Source organism: Arachis ipaensis, chromosome B4 (genome assembly GCF_059453495.1).
Source record: "Arachis ipaensis isolate K30076 ecotype BB chromosome B4, ASM5945349v1, whole genome shotgun sequence".
NCBI lineage: Eukaryota > Viridiplantae > Streptophyta > Magnoliopsida > Fabales > Fabaceae > Arachis > Arachis ipaensis.
Window position 1 is genome coordinate 126,883,001 of NC_142439.1, and position 22,555 is coordinate 126,905,555.

Consider the following 22,555-nt stretch of genomic DNA (forward strand, 5'->3'; position numbering starts at 1 on the left):
ATGCCACATCTCCAGTGAATCAAGTTTACACGGCAGAAGATTCCTATTAACCTGGTACAGGACAACCAAAAACAAAAAATAAAAAATAATTTTATAATCGTCCAAAATTTAAAATCAAAATTAAATCCAAAAAATAAAATAAAAAATTACATAAAATTTGAAAAACTAATAAAAAAAATAATTACAAACAATTTGCATTAGGATTAATATTATTTATTCAAATTAATAAAATACAAATTACAATAAAATAAAATAAAACATTAAAACATAAATTAAAAATAATTATATAAAATTCAAAAAATCACATTTTTATATTTTCGTTATTTATTAATATTAATAACTACCAACTAGTACGAAATATAAATATTATAACATAAAATAAAATAAAACATAATTACAAAAATTTCAAAAAGGTAATTTTTATTTATATTATTTATTAATTTTAAAATTACATTGTAAATTATCTTATTTACTAATTTCAATAAAAATAAATTTTGACATAAAAGAAAATAAAGATATAATAACGGAAGTTCTAACAGATATTTATCAATATTTTTATTCTTTATTAATTTTAATAACTACAGATTAACTAATTAAATTATAATAAAATTATTATAATAAATAAAATTGTTAATATTATCACAGAAAAATAAATAAAAAATATTTAAATTATTGGGCAAAGTATACTTTTTGTTCCTAAAATTTGATAAAAGTTTTGAAAATACTCTTAAGTTTTATTTTATTTCAAATTTTGTCCTAAAAATTTTTGATTTGCATCAAATATACCACTGATGATTAATTTTTCAAAAAATTTAAGACCAATTTAATAACAATTTCATAAGAACAACCCTTAACACAAGCAAATCAAGCATAATTTTCATGCATTATTGTTAGATTGGTCTTAAATTTTTTAAAATTTAGCCGTCGATGGTATATTTGATGCAAACAAAAAATTTTGGGGATAAAATTGAAACAAAATAAAACTTAGGGATATTTTTAATTTTTTATAACTTTTGCCAAACTTTAAAGACAAAAAATATACTTTACCCTAAATTATTTAATTTACTACAACTGCTAATAATAATATCAACTAAAATAACCACACTAAAAATAATACATTCTAAATATTAAATTTTAAATTAACAAAAATAATAAACTTATCACATTAGATTATTTTAAATAATTAATAATGTGTTCTGCTGCATCAGTATAATCACAAATCACAGTTACTAAACATACTACTTACTCTCACTCTTACCAAAACTCACCTTCTTGAGTCACCTTCTTCCACTCTCAACCTCTCTCAATCACCTTTTGTAAATTTTGAAATGAAAAATAAAAAATGTGAAATGAGGGGTTGAAGTCACAAGAGTTTCTCCCTCCCCCCCTTTAAAGGCACCATTGTGCCGTTGTAGCATAGCAGTTTTCAGAGCACGCCTGTTAAATGCATGGAGACCAGCTGGAACAGTGGTCACGCAGGGTGCGTGTTGCCCGTTGCTCGACACATGGTGAGGACGCCTGAAAATGGAAATTTTCAACAAGCCGGGTGCGCATTACGTGCAGCGCAACACGTGGCTAGTAATCACGCGCAAAAGTGTCTCGAAACCAAGCGAGGAATCTCTACTCTTTCAACACGCAGGGTGCGTGTTGCTGCTCTGCTTGACACGTGACGAATCTCTGCTGAAATTTCTGTTAAAGTATCTCGAAACTCTACGTAGAATATGCAACACACATAGTGTGTGTTGTGTCAATCTTTCTGCACCTTCATCTTTCTGCAAAACACTCCAAATAGCAATATTTAACAAAAATATCATATATTTATCTATATGAAAAATAATTTCTGCATTTTTGACATTAAAAATAATATTTAATTTTGATATATTGACATTATAAAACGTTTTATACAGTTGTATAATCACATATTTTTTCAAATGATCATTCACATAATTAATGTAAAAAGTATTTATTTTTAGTTTTTTACTAATATGACATTACGTAATTGGATATATGTATAAAATTATTTTATACTGAGAGTACATCAAAATTAAATTTTTAAAACAATAAAAAAACTAAAAAATACAAAAAATATAGTATGTTAGAAAAGAAAAATACATATTCAGTGGTGTAAAAAAGAAATAGAAAAATATGAAACATTTTTTTTTTCTAAAAATATAAAAGGTCGGGATGAAATGGGGTGGAAGCAAATAATGCAAATATGAAGTGTGACATTGACTATAGATAAGAAAGAAACTTTGATAAGAAAATGTGGCTACTTCCGAGTGTCTGTCTCTCACGTGTTACAACTTTATCTCTTTCTTTCACTGACATTGTCATGCCCACATTATATTCATCTACAGAAAACCGCTGGGTAATAATATTGTGGGTCACCGCTCAGTCTCACTAACTATATTATTATGCATGCTATTGTGCAACTATTTCAGATTAAATTTCATATTATTTTTAGGTATATGATAAAATATTTGTAAAAAGTCACGTACACCTATTTTTAAATAAAATTAATAATTGAATCTTCTAATAATTTTTAATTATTTTTATATGTCGATAATTATATATCAGTATTCATCTAAAAAATAAATTATCAAATGTTAATAAAAATATTTTCGAATTTTAGTATCATAAAAATATTTTTAAATTATTTAAAAATATGATAAAATTACACATTTATGAAGCAAAACATTTTATGTTAATAAAAAAATTTTGTAATAAATATTCTATATAAAAAATAAGACTCTAACATTAATAAATGAATTTATATCACTTTTTTTGTCAACAGAACATGTTTTTTATCACAATAGAATATTTTTATACGTTTTTAAATTATTTAAATATTTTTAACAATAATAAAATTTAAAAATATTTTTATCAATACAAAGATAATTTGAGTATAATTTTTTGTGGTCTATTCTCATTTAAAATATTAGATATTCTCTATAAAGTATGCAATTTCTTTTGAAAACGTTAAGATGGCACGCGTTGCGAGAATGAATGGTTCGTAAAATGATAAATCCAGGTGCTATGCACCACTACCATTCATTATTCAACGCAAAAGATGTTTACCTTTTTCGTTCACACAAAGACACTCACCTTTTTAACTCGCTAAAAAGTTTTAAAACAAGGCTTAGTTTGCTATTGGTTCGAGAATGAAAATAAAGACAAACGGAAAAGTTTCAAAAATCATTTCATCAAAGATGTTTTCCTGTTTTCTTTCTTGCTATAATTATGAGCAATATCTCAAATTACTCTCTGAAAAAGTTTGTATCCAATATTTTAGTTCTCAAAAATTTAAAATACACAAATAAATTTTTAATGTTGGATGTCGTTAGCCAATGTAGTTTTTGGTCATTTATCTCTAATTTCCGATGTTGATGTGTATCGTTAAGTCTCACACGTGGCTATTAAGTGCCACGTAGAAAGCCGAAGACAGATTAATCCCTGTCAATCAGAATGAACGACATTGTTTTATTGAAGACAAAATACATCGTTTTGAGAACTTGAGAGAAGAAGCTTCTTCTTCTAATCTAGTACAAAATTCCTAACCAAAACAGAACCCTAACCTGTGAGTTTTCACCTTCTTAGACAGCAGCTTCCTCTTTTTTTTTTTCTTGTTTCTTTTCACAATTATGCAATCCTCTTCACTTTTATCCTCCAGTTCTGGTGAAAGTGGTCTATATGGCTCATCTTCTATGCTCTCATACCTATCATTACTAGAGTCATAATTATCTTCATCTATATTAAACTCACTCAAATTCGAGTCATCCAATAGAGTATCTATTATTGGATCATCAAAGTACAAGTGAAATTTCTCAGTTTTTTTGTTCTTCTGTTTATTTTCTCACAACTCATTTATCTCCTTATCTCCATTAATTAGGTGTAATCTAGACTCAAAGTCAAAAATAGCAGAATCAAACTAATATATTGTCTTATAATTACTGTACCCTAATTTATTGAACAGAGTTTGAAGATCAAAGAAATAAATGAGATCAATGTCTATCTTTAGAAACCTCTCAACCTTCATATTAATGTACAACATCACATCTTTGTTATTTCTTACAATATGACCTCCATGATGGAACACACGAACTACCATATCCTTCATCGAATGAGAGTTTTCAAAAGAAAAATATTTAATAAACTCTAGGACCAATCCAAAAAAGAAAAACAAAAGCAATTTTCACTTTTATAAACTATTTTATTCATTAACTACTCTAAAGAAAAAAAAAAAAAAAACTCTGATCAATCCCTATGAAGATAACAATATGTTATAGAATAACAACAGAGCATATTGATCAAACAAATTTATTACAAACATATAATAAACACCTTTAAAAGATTCTCTATTTCACTATATTACCTTGGTCAAGGCAAGTAAGATGTGGTCACCAACCAAACCGTTCCCTTGGTTTGCTCGTCTACATCGGTGATAACAGTTTGTCCAACGTATCTTACGTTTATGGATGGAAGAGTAACGACTAACGACGAGGGGGAACTAGGTCAAAGTGGCTTTTGGGAGTGATGTGGGAGATGATGCTGGAAAGGGTTATGACAGTTCTTTGTAAAAAGAAGAGACTTTGGGGTTTAGGGTCTTTTTGTATGAAGTGGCGCGAAGAAGGAAGGGTATCGAAGAGACAATATTCCCTCCTATTCAAAATATTACGTTTTGTCCCTAATAAAACGATGTCCCTAACAAAACGACGTTGTTCACTCTACTGGCACATGAACTTATCTGTCCTTGCTCTCCATTTAGCACTTAATGGCCACGTGTGAGACTTCACAATACACATTAGCAGCGGACAATAGGGGCAAAAGATGAGGACTATGTTGGTTAACAGTGTAAACCCCGAAAAATTAGCGAATAATTAATTAATAAATTAATTTTTAATAAAGAAATTAGAAATATAAATTTTATGGTTTAATAAGATAGAGCTAATTAAAACAAGAATTTTGACATTAATTTTAAAGAATTTGGCCCAAAATTGGGCTGAACGGACCGAACCAGTCGAACTGGACCCAAAAAGGACCCAAAGCCCAACCCAAACCACCTATACCCATGAGCTCAGCTCATTTCCCTTCCTTTCACACATTGAAACACGCTGAAACATTTTGGGGAAGGAAGGAACAAGAACATCAAAACCTAACCCATGGTTTGATTTCAATCCAACATAACTTATCGCTCCGAGCTCCGATCGCCGGACCGTTTGCAGCCACGCGTCAACAGTGACGAGCTCTACAAAGTCCAGTATGTTATAAGGTAAGAAAATTACATTCCCCATCCCTATTCTCTCTTCTTCAATTCAAAAATGTCAAGGTTTTGGGGTATTAAGATTTTAGTTAATTTGATGTTTTAGGATCAAATTGACTTGAGGAATTAGTGGATTTTTGCTAAATTGAGGCACATACAAGGTAAGGATCATCAACCCTAGTCAATTCCTTGTTTATGTGTGTTGGGTATTGAATTTTAGGTATGTATATATGATAAAATGTGTTAGGTGTATGTATATATGTGATATAAAGCAATTAGATATGTTAGAAGCTCAATTGGAAGCTTGGGATTTGGTGCTAGTTGCGGAATTTTGGAGTTAAGGGCTTGCAATTTCGCCTAAGTGGGTTGTCTTGGGATATATGAGAAAATCGGCTAAGGTATGGTTTTGGTTTCTCGTATTTAATATGTAATGTCTTGTGAAAACTTAGGCTGGACGACCTAGGATAGGTTGGATTGAGAATGTTGGATTTGATTGGTAGTTTAGTTGACAATGTTTGTTTGATTTGATGAGGCATGATAAATTCATTGATTGTGTGACATGAATATAGTTGATGTGATAAGGAGGTTAATGAATGATGACTTTGATGGTGGTAAATGTAAATGTTGATTGTGGATATGTTAAGGTCGATGATTTTGATGCTATTATTGAAAATGTTGGAAGAAAATGTATGCAAGATTGAGGTATGCTGGATTTTGATAGAATGTAGGATTGTGATGCTGAATTGAAAGGTTGTGGTGCTGTTTGTATGTTTTGAGTGTTGATATTGAGTTTGAGTTGGTGATAATAGAGGTTTATGAACTTTTGTGAAAATTTGATTTTTCGCCGAACCTCGGTGAGCCATAACTTAGCTTCTAGAATCTCAAATTATTTCAAACTTGTTTCATATAAAAATTGGATTCATGAAGTTTACGCCATTCGAAGAACGGATGAAAAATGTTTTAAAATGAGAAAGTTATGTGCATCAGAAGTTCGATATGTAAAATTGAAATTCTGCAGACTTAACCACTTTCTTTGACTAATTTGCAATGTATGTGTACGCGGACTCCTCCACACGTGGATGTTTGATTCTGTCCAGCGTACCTGCATACACGGACGAGGTAATGCGTAAGCATGATGGGCAAATTACACTCCCACGCGTACCCGTGGTCCACATATAAGCGCGGCCCCTGTTTCAGCAAACATGAATTTTGTGTTTTAAAGTTTAATTTTAAACCTCTAAACCTCTATTTTCACTCTTTTAACGCTAAATCTTAGTAATAGGCCTAGTAATGAGATGAAACTAGAGAAAAGGAGGTATTTTGGGGGTGAAATAAGGTTGGAAAAGTGATGAATTAGGTATGAGAAGATAGGTGGCATAAATATATATATATATATATATATATATATATATATATATATATATATATATATATATATATATATATATATATATATATACACTTCTTAAATTATAAAACTGATTAAAGAAAGGAATGAATATTTCATTTGAGCACTCTTTCTTGAAAGTGCGACCCCAGAAGATGGTGGAAGGTGAGGATCCCCTTCTTTGTTCCTCCTGGTATTGTAAAATCGCCCCCCAGCGAGATGGTGGGAGGTTAGGATCCCCTCCTTTGTTCCTCCTGGACATATGAGAACGTACCTCCTGGATAGACGCAAGGGTTGTGGTTTCACCCCCCACACTTGCTCCAGGTTGGTGAGTATAGAGGCTCACCGGATAGATGTAAGGGTGTGGTTCGCCCCACTTACTCCGAGTTATGATGAATTATGTATAAAAGTGCAAATATATGATATATAAGTAATGTTATGGCTATAATGAATGATTATGAAATGATTATGAATGAATATGAATGAAATGAGGCTTATGCACTTATGTTATTTGAGATATGAGTGTCTTTGGGTAAAGTATCGTGGCTTGTCACCACGTGTTCCAGGTTGAGACTCGATACTTTGTTGACCCTACGATGTAAGAGGTGACTAGGCACTTATAAATTCCCGAGAAGGATACCCCCATTGAGCAATTTTATATATATGAGAAAAAGCTATGCATAGACTCTTGGGGATGCACGTCGGGGGACAGTCCAGGGTTTAGCAGCCGAACTTGTCGAGTTGGCTTTATAATCGACAGATGGGACTCATCAGCCCTACGACTGGCATGCATCATATGCATATTATTTGAATTGCTTGCTTGTGCATTAATTGAAATTGCCTAAGTGATTATAATATGTTATTTGTTATATTTGCTATTTGTATTACTTGTATTCTATCTATGTTTGCCATTGTCTGCTTGTTTGTCTTTGTAATTTCAGCAGAGATGGAGGAACGGAGGAAAGGCAAAGAGATTTAGGGTTCTAGTTAAGTTTTAGTTAGGTTTAGAAATCCCTAGAGGACCATCCATTCATGGTTTCTGTTTTAGTTATCTAAGTTTTATAACCTGAGTTTCGGCGTTCTAAGATTGCCTATGGTTTTTTCGGGACCTTATATCTTATGTATGCGGCACCATTACCATGCTGAGAAGTTCTCATTTCATACGAATATTTGTGTTTTTCAGATGCAGGTTGAGAGGCACCTCGCTAGGCATCTGGAGTTCTGCATGGATCCTTGGGATATTATTTTGTGTGTTGTTTATATATGACTATATGTATAGAACTCTCCTAAAAACTTGTTTTACTTTTGTACCTCTTAGAGGTGTATGGAGAACTAGGATCTCTTTTGTGTATTTTGGGCTATGGGTTTTGTATATATGTATGTAAATATTCTCCGGCCAGCCTTAGCTTCGCAGGCTGAGTTATCCTCTACTCTTGTTTTCTATATATATATTTATGTTAGTGAACCTTAGTTTTCTTCATACGTAAGTAACCTTATATCCTTAGCGTTGCGCTTTTAATTTTGCAATTTTGCTTTAGTTATTTCTTCAAGGCTTCTAGTATATTATTTCCTTTCAATTATTATACGTATATCTATTTTATTTTAGATGTCGTAATACCACACCACCTCTGTTTTACGACTTAAGCATAAAGCTCTGTGTGGTAAGATGTTACAAACGACATCTAACGTTAGAAGATTGATTTATGTATTTTAAATCTTTGGAAACTAAAGTGTACGATCCAAATTCTGATTTGAGTTATTACTCTTTTTAAGAGGTTAGAGTTACTATAAATTGTTTATAAGATTTAATTAATAAAATTTTATAATTATTATTTGTGACCACAAAGACACATACTCAATTTAATTTTAAAATTGAATCCATCTTTTTCTTTTTTTTTTCTTTTTACAAATTCATTATCATTGACATACTTAATTCTTTATGTTGTTTGGAGTCTCTTGTATTTTTTTTAATACTTGGTAAATATTCTCAACCTCTACAAGAAAAGATAGACAGCATGCAGTACTTACAAAACAACAAAATAGAAGTTTACATCAATTCACACAGAAGAAATACCATAAACCCTAAATCTTCAATTCGTTTGTTCTTTTTCACCTTTCAATTTCATAGCATTTGTATTGGTTTGGATTTGATTGTTACATGTCTAAATTGAATATCTCTACTTGGAGTATTGCAATCCTAGTACAACTATACTCAATAACGGATCCAGAAAATTTTGATAGTGGGGTAAAATATATATAACATGATAATAATTTTTATAATAAAAATATTAAGTTTACATAAAAAATTAGGTATCAAATTATCTACTATAGATTTATGTATAAATACATATATTATTTAATTTATTTTTAATATATATTTTGTATTTCAAAATTTGTATTTTAAGATTTATTTTGTACAAATAATTATTTTATGTATACGTAGTATAATTGTTGTTATAATTATATTTTGTTATTGTAAAATATGATTAGGCTTCAAAATATCTAATTACAAATTAAAATACTAAAATGGTAATTTAAATAATAACATATAATTTAAAATTTAATTTTTTATATTTCATATTTTGAAACTTTGACAATATAATCAAAATGTCTTTTTTTTTGTATATGTTGTTGAACAATCATTTAAAATTCAACTTTCATACAATTAGCTCTTGATGATATTCATTGTTGAAAATGTTCATTCAATTAGTGTAATTATAAAAAACTAAAGCTAATTTCAAAAGAAACACAAATGAATAGATAATATTCTTTCAAGTCGATTTCTAAGAAAGAACAACAATCTTATTTAAATTTAAAAATTCATCATTATAATGGACATCTAATATGAAGTACTCAAATTGACTATTAAGTGTCGAAGGTTGAATAAAAAATTATTGTGGGGTCAAATTTAATAATTTAGTGGGGACAAATAAATATTATTATTATTATTATATACTACTCAATAAAATTCCAAATTGTATTACTATACTACTCACTACCAAAAAAAAAAAAAAATCTATGGTTACGATTTTTGACCTATGATTACAATTTTTTTACCGTGGCTTATGCTAGCGTGGCTATAGATCTATGGTCACGATTTTTTTTATCTATAATCACGGTTTCTATAATCACAATTGCAGTGTTTAAATTCTGACATTTTAGGCCATATTTTTTTACCGTGACCATAGCCTAATTTATGGTCACGATCTTAACGTGACCATAGCTTATCTATAGCCACCCTATTTTAAAACCGTGACCATAGCTTAATCTATGGTCACAGTTTTAGCGTGACCATAATTTATCTATGATCACCCTATTTTAAAATTGTGACCATAGCCTACTCTATGGTCACCCTTGTTTTAAACTGTGACCATAACTTACTCTATAGTCACCCTTTTGTAAAACCGTGACCATAGGTTGATCTATGATCATGGTTGTAGCGTGACCATAACTTATCTATAATCACCCTATTTTAAAACCATGACCATAACTCACTCTACGGTCACCCTTTTGAAAAACCGTGACCATAATCTTATCAAGGTCACGGTTTTTAACGTGAACATAGTTTATCTATAGTCACTCTATTTTAAAACCGTGACCATAGCTTACTCTATGGTCACGATTTTAGCGTGACAATAACTTATCTATAGTCACGCTATTCTAAAAGCGTGACCATAACTTACTCTGGTTTCTAAATTTTTTTTTAAAACATAATCACATCCCAAAATTATGATAATCACAAAATAAGTCTAAAAGGAAAAAATTCAAGACATCTAAATTATAAAATTTATATTATAAGCTAGATATATTTTTAGTTCAAACAACACAAATTAATATACTTGAGTGAATACACTTGTCTCGATCTCAATTCTAAACAATGATATATATACTAACACTAAGTACTTCTAGGAGCTAAAGATTAGCCAAGATTAGTTGTAACTAACTCTAAACTAACTTTAGAGTTGTGATGTCAATTTATCCTTTGCCTTGACATATTGGTTCCTTTTGATCCTCAGCTTTGATAACAATAACTTTTAATAATCAAGTAATCCCTTAGCATTTAGCAACACTGGAAACAACAAACCTAGACAAGAATTCAAACTATCAGCAACAAAAAATAAATAAGAAAAATTAAATTGAACATACAGTAAAAAAATTAGCAAAAATTTGATCAATTCCTTGAATAATACTATGCGAATGGGAAGTCCCAGATCCTTCAGGGTCATCCTCAATTCTTCTTAACTTTGATTCAATATCAGTATATTGGTTGGGGAGAAAATAAAAAGGCCAGCACGTTTCAGTTCACCAAATAAAATTGAAGTGGAAAAAAGGTGCTGCTTATAAAATTGAATTACATGTTCCAAAAGTGTAGGGCTCTAACTACTTTGTCTTAACTGTGTATAATGTGCAGTCTAGATTTCGAATAAGTGGTTCATATCTTTATGCATCAGCGTGAATCAAGATCTCTTTAGACAGTTTTGAGTTTGCCTCTCATAAAAAATCAAAGATCGTATAATAAGCCTCAATTTTGAATAATGTTAAACATATGGGAAGTCCCAAATTCTTAAAGGTCATCCTGGATTCGTCTTAACTTTGACTTGATATGTAAATAATGAATAAAAACTAAAAAAGGTGTTTGGATTTACCTGAGGAGAAAAAGGTGTGTATGGTGTATACTGTTGAATGCAGAGCAAATTCCTATTCAGCAAAACATATATTTTCATGGTTATGTCCATCTAGAGTAATATTTGAACAATTGAGTCAATGTGGCACTGCTGCGGCAGTGTTCACCTTGTGGCAGCATTCCAGAGCAGCTCTCATGACGGAGACATTCCCAATGCACTCAAAACTATAATCAACTCCGCCATCCGTAAGATCAACTATGACCTGCTGAATTGGTTTATCATGTTCTTTAGGATTAATAAACTCGGTGACTCCAAAGTTCTTCGCTGCAAGATAAAATAGCAAGAGAAGTAAACAGAAGAACATGTATTTAAAGTTGCACACAATAAGACAACACTCTTGCTTAGAAATAAGAAACCTTGGAGCATATCACTTCACAACATCAAGGGCATATGTTTCAGACATTTACCTGTATCAAATTTCTTGCCGTCAATATCAATGCCAATAATACGAGATGCACCAGCACTTTTTGCACCCTCTGCAACCTGTAAGTATAAAATAATCAATTGCAATGGTAGTTCGAGACCAAGCAAAAAATACATTTACTACTACAGGAAAGAAACTTACAGCAAGACCAACAGTTCCAAGGCCAAAAACAGCAACAATTGACCCTGATTCAACTTTTGCAGTGTTCCATACAGCTTCAAGCCCTAAAAAGTTAAAAATAACAGTTTTCTTAAATGCAAAATAATAAAAGAACAAGGCACAGGAAGGAAGGCGTGACTCAAGTGTAGTCTTTCAAATATAGCACTAAAACCAGAACAAAGGGAAGAAAGAAAGGAAAAAGAAAATGAATATCCAACAACAAACATTACTCTTTAGAAGAGGGAGAGGGGGGGGGGGGATAATTATATTAATTGATAAACTATCATGTTAAGAAGCTTAAGAGTGCTATTAGGCTACTTTCTTATCGAATTTAAACAATGGCAAGTGATAATGATGAATCCATGAGAGATCAACAAAAACTATGCCTTGTTCTATTATAGGCTACATGGACCAGAATATGCAAAAATCAATTAGACATCATTACATCAAACTCAAAACTCTGAATTATTCAAGCTGACTTTGAATTTTTCTTCCTATTATTATTAACCTCACTAGGTAGATCTAATCACCAAGTAAAAATTAAAATTTTTCTTCCTTTACAAAATTTGGATTCAAATTCCCATATGAGAGGTAACATGTGCTGAATGACTTGGATGAAATTAAACATTATTATTAGTCAAAGATTTGCAATATGAAATCATGTAAGAGAGAAAATAAAATAAAATTACAGCAGTAACACCTATCATGAAGAAGTTGGTCTAAGCGTTCAATATATATGAAACAGAGGAAGAACCAAATTTGAAAACAAATAAATTAAACGGTTAAAGGTTAACCATTTTGGAAAAAAATTACAGAAGTCAACACACATTGAACAACAAAAATACATGCAACTCAAAATGCTAACAAGAGCATGAACATGGTGCTTCTAGAAGAAGCATTTCTAAGTTATATAGCTGAATGCATTATGCCACACATTCTTAGGACTTAGCCCCATTTTTGTATATAAATGGCCAATCAGTTTATTTTGTTTTGAATTTTGGAGATAGAAAATAAAATATAAACCTCAATGTATCCAAAGTTTTCCGGATCCAACTCCTCCATTATAAGGGCAGCGTATTCCTCAGTACTGTCTTGTATTTTTAACAGCTTATTTGCTGAAGCACTTAATGCAATAATCTGCACAATAATTATGCATGCAACAACAATATAATGTTCACATCTTAACAAGAATAAGTAATTTGTAATGAATCTCGTAAAAACTTATTACGGAAGTACGAAAAAGTAAACTATCACATGCATTATCGAAAACATTAAGCATTTAAAAAGATGCCTTTTCTGTTTTTTAACGAGTGCCGTGTTAAAATACTCATTCAAAAAATGACAATGAAAGTAACGAAAAGTGCATGTAGACCAAATCTAATTCAATATTTTTGACACTAATTGGCTTATAAAAATGATCTATTTTGACTTACAGCTATATAGACAAGTAAGCATACGTAATTTTCTTCAAGCATGTGATGCATAATTTAATAACAAGCAAATTCCACCAAATGTAATTGGTATTCTATTCTTTCTAATTTTCATGAATAATTTACAATCAAAATCCACACAATCTGTCGCGATTTTATGTAGTATGTCTATTATTTAAAAACTGAGCACTGAGCACCTACTTTAATAAGAATCAAAATAAAACAGAGAACTGATATCTAAAACAGAGAACTCAATAAGAATCAAAATAAAATAAATAAATAAATAAACTTTACTGTAACAAACGCATCCAATGGGAAGAGACCGCGACGGAGGACGGGAAGTGGGCTCGAACAGAGAGCGAGAAGAGGGAGACGACGACCGAGGATAGCTCGAAGAGACCTTCGTCGGACGGAGACCTTCGGCGGTGGAGATGGCCGTTCGTTGGCGAGGAGGAGGGAGACGTTGGTGTAGAGGAAGGTGCGGATGACGGTTGGGCCAGGGTCTTCGAGGCGGAGGGAGTTGCCTTTGAGAGTGGAGAGTGCGGCGGCGATTGTTTCTGGTGGTGGTGAAGGGGTGGCGGTGGGGGCGGAGTAGGTGAGGCCGACAAAGAATGGGGAGTGGGGAGGGATGGGTTAGGGTTACCTTCTTTTTTCTTTCTTTAAGAGTGACATCGAGAATGGGGAATGGGGGATCGGGGAATTTTGCGGCTGTTTGAGGGGAGGGGTTGGGTTTTAAAAAAAAAAAAAATTGAAAACCGTGATTATAGATCATCTTAGCCTATCTCTTAAAACTGTGATAATAAGATATACGTATTTTATGATCATTTTTTTTTTTAATGTAAAATTGTGATTATAGATATCTTTTAAATTATTTCTAAAATTGTGATTATAGATACATTTGAGTCACTTTTCATAAAATCGTGACTATAAATCTCGTGTCATTTTTTTTGGTCATTTCTAATTGATGGTTTGATGCTACTCTTATTATTACTGTAGGAGAGATGATTGAGTAGTCATGAAATAAAAGAGGGAAGGAGTGAGCAAAGTTTTCATAATCGAAATGAAAACTAACCGAACTTTTCTCTTCTAAAATTCCCTCAATCAAAATTTGAAAATCCAATTCTACTCCTCACTTCTCTCACCATTGACATGGACTTCTATAGTGGTTCTGACAAGGACTCCTACGTCATCTCAATTCCTGCCAACAAAAATAAAAAGAATATTAACGTCATGGATAATGAGGTTGCTCGAAAGCTTGTCTCGTATACTGTCCCTAAATCTATGCTCAAGGAGATATCCAGTGACAGTGACGTTAAATTGGATTATTCAGGAAGCTATAGAAGATTACCAACACGAAGGATGAGTACCGCCAAAAGAGGCTCAAGCAGATCATCTCACTTGAGCGCCATGATCTTTTCTCTGCTGGCGAGAAGACACCGGATCCTTCCATCAGGACCTACGCGGATGTTACGAGGGAGTAGGCATTGAAGATGGAGAAGGAGGAGACGTTGAGGCTATTGTGAAGAAGAAGAAGATGAAGGCATTGAAGAGGGAGAAGGAGGAGACGTTGAGGCTATTGTGAAGAAAAAGAGGATGAAGGAAGAGGAGAATACTGCTAAGGCGGCGCCACCACAGGCTACACCAGCGCTGTAGCTGTAGCAACAAAAAAGACAGAGGAATAGGTGGGACGAGTAACAAGATGAGGGTGGTGCTACAAAAAAGTCAAAAATTGATGAAATTTTAATTTAAGTAAGAGAATCTCCTTTGCCAGCAATTTTTAGTATTTTTTGTTATCATTTGATTAGGATAAATACTAAATTATTCTTAACAAATAAATTTTACTAATTCATATATACAAACAGAAAAAATATAGTGCAAACTATATTGATTTATGGGTACAAAATTCTAATAAATATAAATACAAACTATAAATTTTTTATGTGTAAAATCCTTGTAAATATGAGTACAAATTATTCTTCGCCAAATATTGACAAAAAATAATAATATTTACTATAGCAATACTCTTTAAATAATTGGATATTTTGTTTTTATTTTTAATTAATAAAGATATTTAAGTAATTTTATTTATTTCAGTTTCTATATTTAATTTAAATCAAATAAAACACTGAAAAATAATTCGATCCTATATATTTTATAATAAATATAACACAAAAACTTAATTTATCTCTATATCTTTGTCTTTTAATCTTAGTTTTTTTTCCAAATACAATCTTATAATTCAATAATTCAATCAATTAATTAATTGAACCGAATGGTCCATTCTTTAATTTATAATATAATAAGAATTTAGTTCAGCTATATTTTTATAACATTCTTAAAATGTGTATTTTTAACAAAATTTATAAAATAAATATATAAATTATTTTAAAATAAAACTATTATATACATACTAAAATTTAATGATTAATCTTTTATGTACATATAATATATGAATTATTCTCCACGTACAAGTAATTTTTTCATACAAGTCATTCATATTCACGCGCTTTTACGTTTTTCTTCGTGTCTCTTCTTCTTCGTAATTTTTCTCTCTTGTTATCATCGTTATCAACACCACCTCTTCTTCCTCCTCCTCCTCTTCCTCATTCTTTTTTCATTGGAATTTCTTCTCCTCCTTTCTTTTTCTCTTTCTCCTCCATCATCAGTTATCTCGTTGTTGAAAATAATAAATAATTCAAGTTCAGATTGTCAATTGAACTAGAACAAAATTGATTATTGTTTTGAATCCAATCAAGTGGCTGAGGTGTGGTTCAATTCAAAAGAAAAAATATAGCATCAGAGGAAACATTTTTCCGTATTTGCAGTAAATTTGGGTGTATCACGAAGATATTTGGGTGTATCACGAAGATATTTGAGTGTATTTTAAGAATTTTTTGGTGTATTTTTATTCTAATAAGTTCTGCATAATTTAAAACTCTTCTTCTTCCTCCTCATTTTCTACTGCTTCTTCTTTTTTTTCCATCATCATCACTATCTTCTTCATCTTTTTTTCTTATTCATCTTTTCCTTTACCTTCTCAAGTTTCTTCTTGTTTTACTTTCTTAACAAGAATAAAAAAATCAAACAAAGAAGAAGAAGAAACACATAATGCTGCAAAATTACTTGGAAGAGGATGAACTTACATTTATTTAACTAAAAGAAAGAAAGAAATAAGGAAAAAAGAAAAAGAAAAAAGATGCAGTATTAGAGAAAATATTTTTCTATATTTGTAACAAATTTGGGTGTAACACGAAGATATTTGGGTGTAACACGAAGATATTTGGGTGTGTTTTAAGAATTTTTTGGTGTATTTTTATTCTGATAAGTTCTGCATAATTCAAAACTCTTCCTCTTCCTCTTCCTCCTCCTCATCTTCTACTGCTTCTTCCTCCTCATCTTCTTATTTCGTTTTCTTATAATTTTTCTTGGGAGAAAAAATCAAACAAAGAAGAAAAAAATACATAATGTTGCAAAATCAATAGGAAGAGGAAGAAGAAAAAATACAGCAACAACAACAGTAACAAAAAAATAACGATGAAGATGAAATACGCGAAGAAAAATGAGGAGAAACGCAAAAAAGAAGGAGAAGAAGAAGGAAGAGTAGGAGGAGAAGGAGGAACGCAAAGAAGAAGAAGAAGCGTCTTCCAAAATGGTGAGTGAGAGCGCGCTTTGGAAACAGTTAAGTGATGCGCATGTTATCATGCTCCAGTGGGTAAATGTAGTTTTTGTTAGACTTGGCCCAACTTGTAAGACTTGTAAGCCAAAAAGACTTGTATATGTAGCATAGCTCATAATATAATTGTTTTAAAAGAGATCAATTAATTAAAGTAACTAAGACGGTGATAGAGTAAAAGACATAAAAGAAAACCAAGAAAAGGAATATGGTTAAATTCTGTTATAATGGTTAAGAGTAGTAACAATTCCTTTAATAATAAGCAATGCATTCTGTTCTACATTATAATCCTCTATTATATATACATATAATGTAACAACCTAGTTTTCAGATACATGAGACTTTATCTAAAGAAGTGGAGTTTTTGAAAGTTTAGTAAAAAAAAAAATATTTCTACTGTATCATCAAGCACCTCAACCTACATCATTCTTATGTCATAATTAAGCAAGAATCTTTTTTGAGATAAGCTTAACAACACAGTCGCGAAGAACTTAGTTTTTGAACTGCTTTGGTTAAGAGTTTTAGATTCTAGTTTCCGTAGTTAGTCTCAGTTTGACGAGTCGAACTCGATTCACGAGAGAAGAGAAATAATAGTATAATATTATTATTATATCAATATTAGAGTTGCTTGAGTAATATTATAATATTATTTGATCTGCTTTAGTTAAAAACAAGAGATAAGTTTAATCGGGCTCACAGCCTTCTGGTGCAAGTTAATGCCAGCACTCTCTGATGACTTTAGCTATGCTAATGTCTCATCATATATCTTCTATTCTCATGTTAATCATATTACTAGTGTCATCTATAATAGTAGTTCAGATATTAATCTCTAGATGTGTTGTTAAGTGTGTGTTCTAATACATCTAGTTTTAGTAATTATACATCTGAGATATTTTTCAACCACCACCCTAACTAGCCAATCATCATCAAGCATGTTTTTTCCCACCCCCAAGACACTCCAAGCTTCTCATTTCCACCTAGAATGGCCGAAAATAAGAGAGAAAGAAAAGGGAGAAAACTTTGAACACATAGAACTTCAAATCTTGATTTCTTCCAAACCAAAATTCAAATTAAAATTCTAAACCGATTAAAGTGATTATCTCTTCTTTCTCTTCAAATTCATGCCACTTTTCAGGGATCAAAATCCGATTAGGTGGCTGCTCATCCTTCCTCTTTTGTTCAGTTACAAGAAAACCTTGCTAAACTTGTATTTTCTTGATGTTCTTCCATAGATATCTTGCTTAGCTTGACTTGTGAGACCAGCCGACATCTGTACCCCGTTTGAATATGAACTTTAACCTAAGTCCTTTGTACGAGGCTCCTGTTATGAGACTACTTGATGAACTACTAGTGAGATGCCCTACAACAACGTATGATTGTGCAGATGATTAGTAGATGATAATCCACCTTTTGATGGCATTCAACCTGACCTGAGTTTTGAAGACCTAGAACGTACTTTTCTTCGCTTTTGTAGTTTAAAAGGATTAAGTGAGTATAGAGTTTAGACTAGCTTGAGTGCCAGTTTAGGGACTTCTCAAACAGGTCAAGACCTCGGATGATATATATATATAGTAATTATCTAGTTATTTCTAGGAATGTTCTAATTGAGATCTATACTTTAATAAAGGCTGGTGTTCATACCCTGGGTCGAGCTGTCCGACCCGGGATGTTTAGCGACATGGCGACCGACCTCTTCAGGTTCGACTATCCGATCTCCTCTTAAAGAGATCGGCCAAATCAACAGAAAAGCCCAATAAAGGGCCCGAATAGAGGAACACGACCCAAATCCAAAGGCAATCCAAGCCTATAGAGATAAAGGCGGTTCCCTCAAAGATAAGCTGACTTCACTCAAAATAAGATAAGATAAGACCTGATAACTAACTTATCTTATCTTATCAGAAAGGTCAGCCCACACCACTATAAATATACTGGAGCACCTAGGTATAACTCATACTCTGATACTACTAAAAAACCTGCTTAATACCCGTGCTAACTTAAGCATCGGAGTCTCTTGCAGGTACCCCCACCCTCTGGTGGCCAAGGATCAACAGTGCAGCAAGTCCAACAAGTCGGACGCAACAGCTCCGGCCGCCATCAGCCAGCCGGACACGTTATCTCCGACCAGTACAGCAGATCTCGTCCCACCACCATGGCGGACGGCCATGACAACGACCACGATTCAGATCTAGAAAACAGAACGCCGCACAAAAATGCGGACACCACACTGAAAGATACCCCGGAATCCAACGGAGACAAAAATTCATCAAATCCGGGAGCAATAGAGGCGCTTCAAGATCGCTTGAAACAACTTGAGAAAGAAACCCAACAACAACGAGAAATCGGAAAGGATCTACAAAGAGAGGTACGGCGACGTCGAGAATTGAAAGAAAAACTACAGCAATTAGAAGCCGATCTCAAATCAAAAACTCCTCAGACTACTCCCGAGGAAAATTCACGAAAAGAACAAGATCCATTCACCAGGGAAATCATGAAAACCAAAATTCCAAAAGACTTCAAACTCCCGGATATGATTTTGTACGACGGCACCACAGATCCCAACCATCATCTCAGCAATTTCAGAAGCAGAATGTACAGGAGCGAGCAGAAAAACACATCAACACGGAAGAGAATGCTCGGCTGGGAGAAACCTCAAAATCCGGGGCCTCCTACCGAGACAAAGACAAGGAATCCAAAAAGAAAGAAGATCGACAAGGGAAAAAAAAATCAAAAAATACCATAATTACACTCCTCTCAGAGTATCCCTGGTCGATGTATACAAAGAAGTCTGCCATACGGAGAAAATTCTCCCAGCACGACCACTCAAAGGAAAAAGAGGAGGAGGAAACCGGAAGGAATATTGTGAATACCACCGAGTTCGAGGGCACTCCACCAACGAGTGCTTCGACTTAAAGAATATCATAGAAAAATTGGTGAGAGAAGGAAGATTAGATCGCTTTCTGGCTACCCGAGATGATGACCAAAGAAAGAGACGAAGGGACGAAGATGACGGACGAGCTGAGCGATCACCTCGGACACCAGAAAGACACGTCCACATGATACACGGGGGATCCGCAGGAGGCGGGATCTCCAAATCATCCCGAAAAAGATATCTCAAAGAAGTATATCATGTCAAGGGAAAGGAGGAAGCACCCGACATCCCTGCAATAACATTCACTAAAGAAGACGCATCCGGCATCATCTCAGGACACGACGACCCTATGGTCATCACTATCATACTGGCAAACGCCAATCTACACCGCACATTAGTAGACCAAGGGAGTTCTACCGACATCTTATTCAAAATAGCCTTCGATAAACTCGGCTTAGACGAAAATGAGCTTAGAGCATACCTGAATAGTCTGTTCAGACTAGGAGATACCCCAGTACAACCACTGGGATACGTATCGCTACACACAACCTTCGGAAAAGGGAACCAATCCAGGACCCTCAAGATAGACTACATCGTGGTCGACGTAAGTTCAGCCTACAATGCCCTAATAGGTCGGACAACACTCAATCACCTCGGCGCAATAGTCTCAACTCCACATCTATGCATGAAATTCCCAACTACAGAGGGGATAGCCACGGTAAAAGCAGATCAAAAGATGGCACGCCGCTGTTATAACGAAAGTCTAAACCTTAGAGGCAAAGGAGAAGAGTTTCATATAATTGAGCTTGGTGGAGTTCAGCAACGAGAAGAACTCCGTCCGCAGCCGGAAGGCAAGATAGAGAAGGTTCAGATGGGAGACACCTCGGACAAAACAACTAATATCGGAACGATCCTAAGAGGAGACTCAAAAGAATTACTGATACAATTCTTACGCAATAATGTCGATCTCTTCGCATGGAAAGCCGCAGATATGCCAGGTATAGACCCCAAGCTAATGTGCCACAAGTTGGCGGTCTATCCGGGATCTCGGCCAGTCCAGCAGAAACGAAGAAAACTTGGGCCAGAGCGATCCCAAGCGGTGGAAGAGCAAGTACAGGCACTACTGGAGGCAGGATTCATAAGAGAAGTCAAGTATCCATTATGGCTAGCCAACGTCGTCTTGGTGAAAAAATCAAATGGGAAGTGGCGAATGTGTACCGATTACACTGATCTCAACAAAGCCTGCCCAAAAGATCCTTACCCACTCCCAAGTATCGATGCTCTGGTAGATACTTCCTCCAGATATAGATACCTCTCGTTTATGGACGCATACTCGAGATACAACCAAATTCCCATGTATCCACCAGATCAAGAAAAGACCTCGTTTTTAACACCAAAAGCAAATTACTGTTACATCATAATGCCCTTCGGTCTCAAGAACGTAGGAGCTACTTATCAAAGACTGATGAATAAAGTCTTCTCAGACCACATTGGAAAGATCGTGGAAGTCTATGTGGACGACATGTTAATAAAGACACAAAGCGAAGATACATTATTGTCCGACCTGGCTCAAGTGTTTGACACCATAAGGAAGCACGACATGCGACTTAATCCGGCAAAATGCACATTTGCGGTAGAAGCAGGCAAATTCCTAGGTTTCATGCTCACACAAAGAGGAATTGAAGCAAACTCGGATAAATGCCAAGCCATACTCAACATGAAGAGCCCGACCTGTGTCAAAGAAGTGCAGCAACTCAACGGGAGATTGGCCGCCCTATCTAGATTCTTAGCAGGGGCAGCGATAAGATCTCTCCCCTTCTATGCTACTTTAAGGAAGGAAAAACCGTTCGAATGGACGACAGAATGCGAACAAGCCTTCCAAGACTTCAAGGAGTTCTTAGGACGACCGCCTATCTTATCTCGACCACGAGAAGGAGAACCACTCGTACTATATCTCGCAGTAGGAAGCCGGGCAATAGCCTCAGCACTAGTCAGAGAAGACAAAAGTGGGCAACAACCTGTCTACTTCATTAGCAAAGAACTACAGGGATCCGAGCTGAACTACCAGAAAATAGAAAAGTTTGCCTATACTCTCATTCTAACATCTCGACGACTTCGCCCATACTTCCAGGCTCACACCATTAAGATTCGAACCAACCAACCCATAAAAGGAATATTGCAGAAACAGATTTAGCAGGCAGAATTTTACAATGGGCAGTCGAGTTATCAGAATTCGACCTCCAATATGAAGCTCGGACGGCCATTAAATCACAGTATCTAGCCGATTTTATTGCAGAATTCACAGATGCCTTGGAGACCCCCACAGAATGGAATCTCTACGTGGACGGTTCTTCAAATAAGACTGGAAGCGGCGCAGGCGTGATAATAGAAAGCAACCAAGGAACCCAAGTTGAGCTCTCCCTCAAGTTCGGGTTCCCAGCCTCAAACAACCAGGCGGAATACGAAGCGTTATTAGTCGGTTTGAAGTTAGCTACAGAGGTTGGAGCTAAAAAACTCAACATTTACAGCGATTCACAAGTAGTCACCTCGCAGATAACAGGGAGCTATCAAGCCAAAGATCCCACCATGAAAAAGTATTTGGATAAAACCAAGGAACAGCTCGGACAACTTGGGAAATATAAAATCTACCACATACCCCGCGAGCAAA

At 33.9% G+C, this 22,555-nt stretch overlaps 1 protein-coding gene across 1 annotated transcript; it reads right to left on the reverse strand.

Moving 5' to 3' along the window:
- Positions 1-10,455: 10,455 nt before the first annotated feature.
- On the reverse strand, positions 10,456-14,117 carry LOC107636995 (uncharacterized). The gene is made up of 6 exons (XM_016340455.3): positions 13,640-14,117; positions 11,898-11,980; positions 11,740-11,815; positions 11,439-11,596; positions 11,294-11,345; positions 10,456-10,731 (listed from the first exon to the last, which is right to left on the reverse strand). The coding sequence occupies exons 1-6, from the start codon at positions 14,115-14,117 to the stop codon at positions 10,682-10,684; spliced, it is 897 nt and encodes a 298-aa protein (XP_016195941.2). The 3' UTR covers positions 10,456-10,681.
- Positions 14,118-22,555: the final 8,438 nt, after the last annotated feature.

Bases quoted from the DNA above. Each gene is read 5' to 3' on its own strand.
- LOC107636995 (XM_016340455.3), bottom strand. From the start codon at position 14,117: ATGATCTATAATCACGGTTTTCAATTTTTTTTTTTTTTAAAACCCAAC. The intron at 11,981-13,639 runs GTAAAGTTTATT...TTAACTTTTTAG, and splicing joins CATTGGATGCGTTTGTTACA to GGCTTGAAGCTGTATGGAAC. The intron at 10,732-11,293 runs GTAAATCCAAAC...ATTCTTGTCTAG, and splicing joins ACACACCTTTTTCTCCTCAG to GTTTGTTGTTTCCAGTGTTG.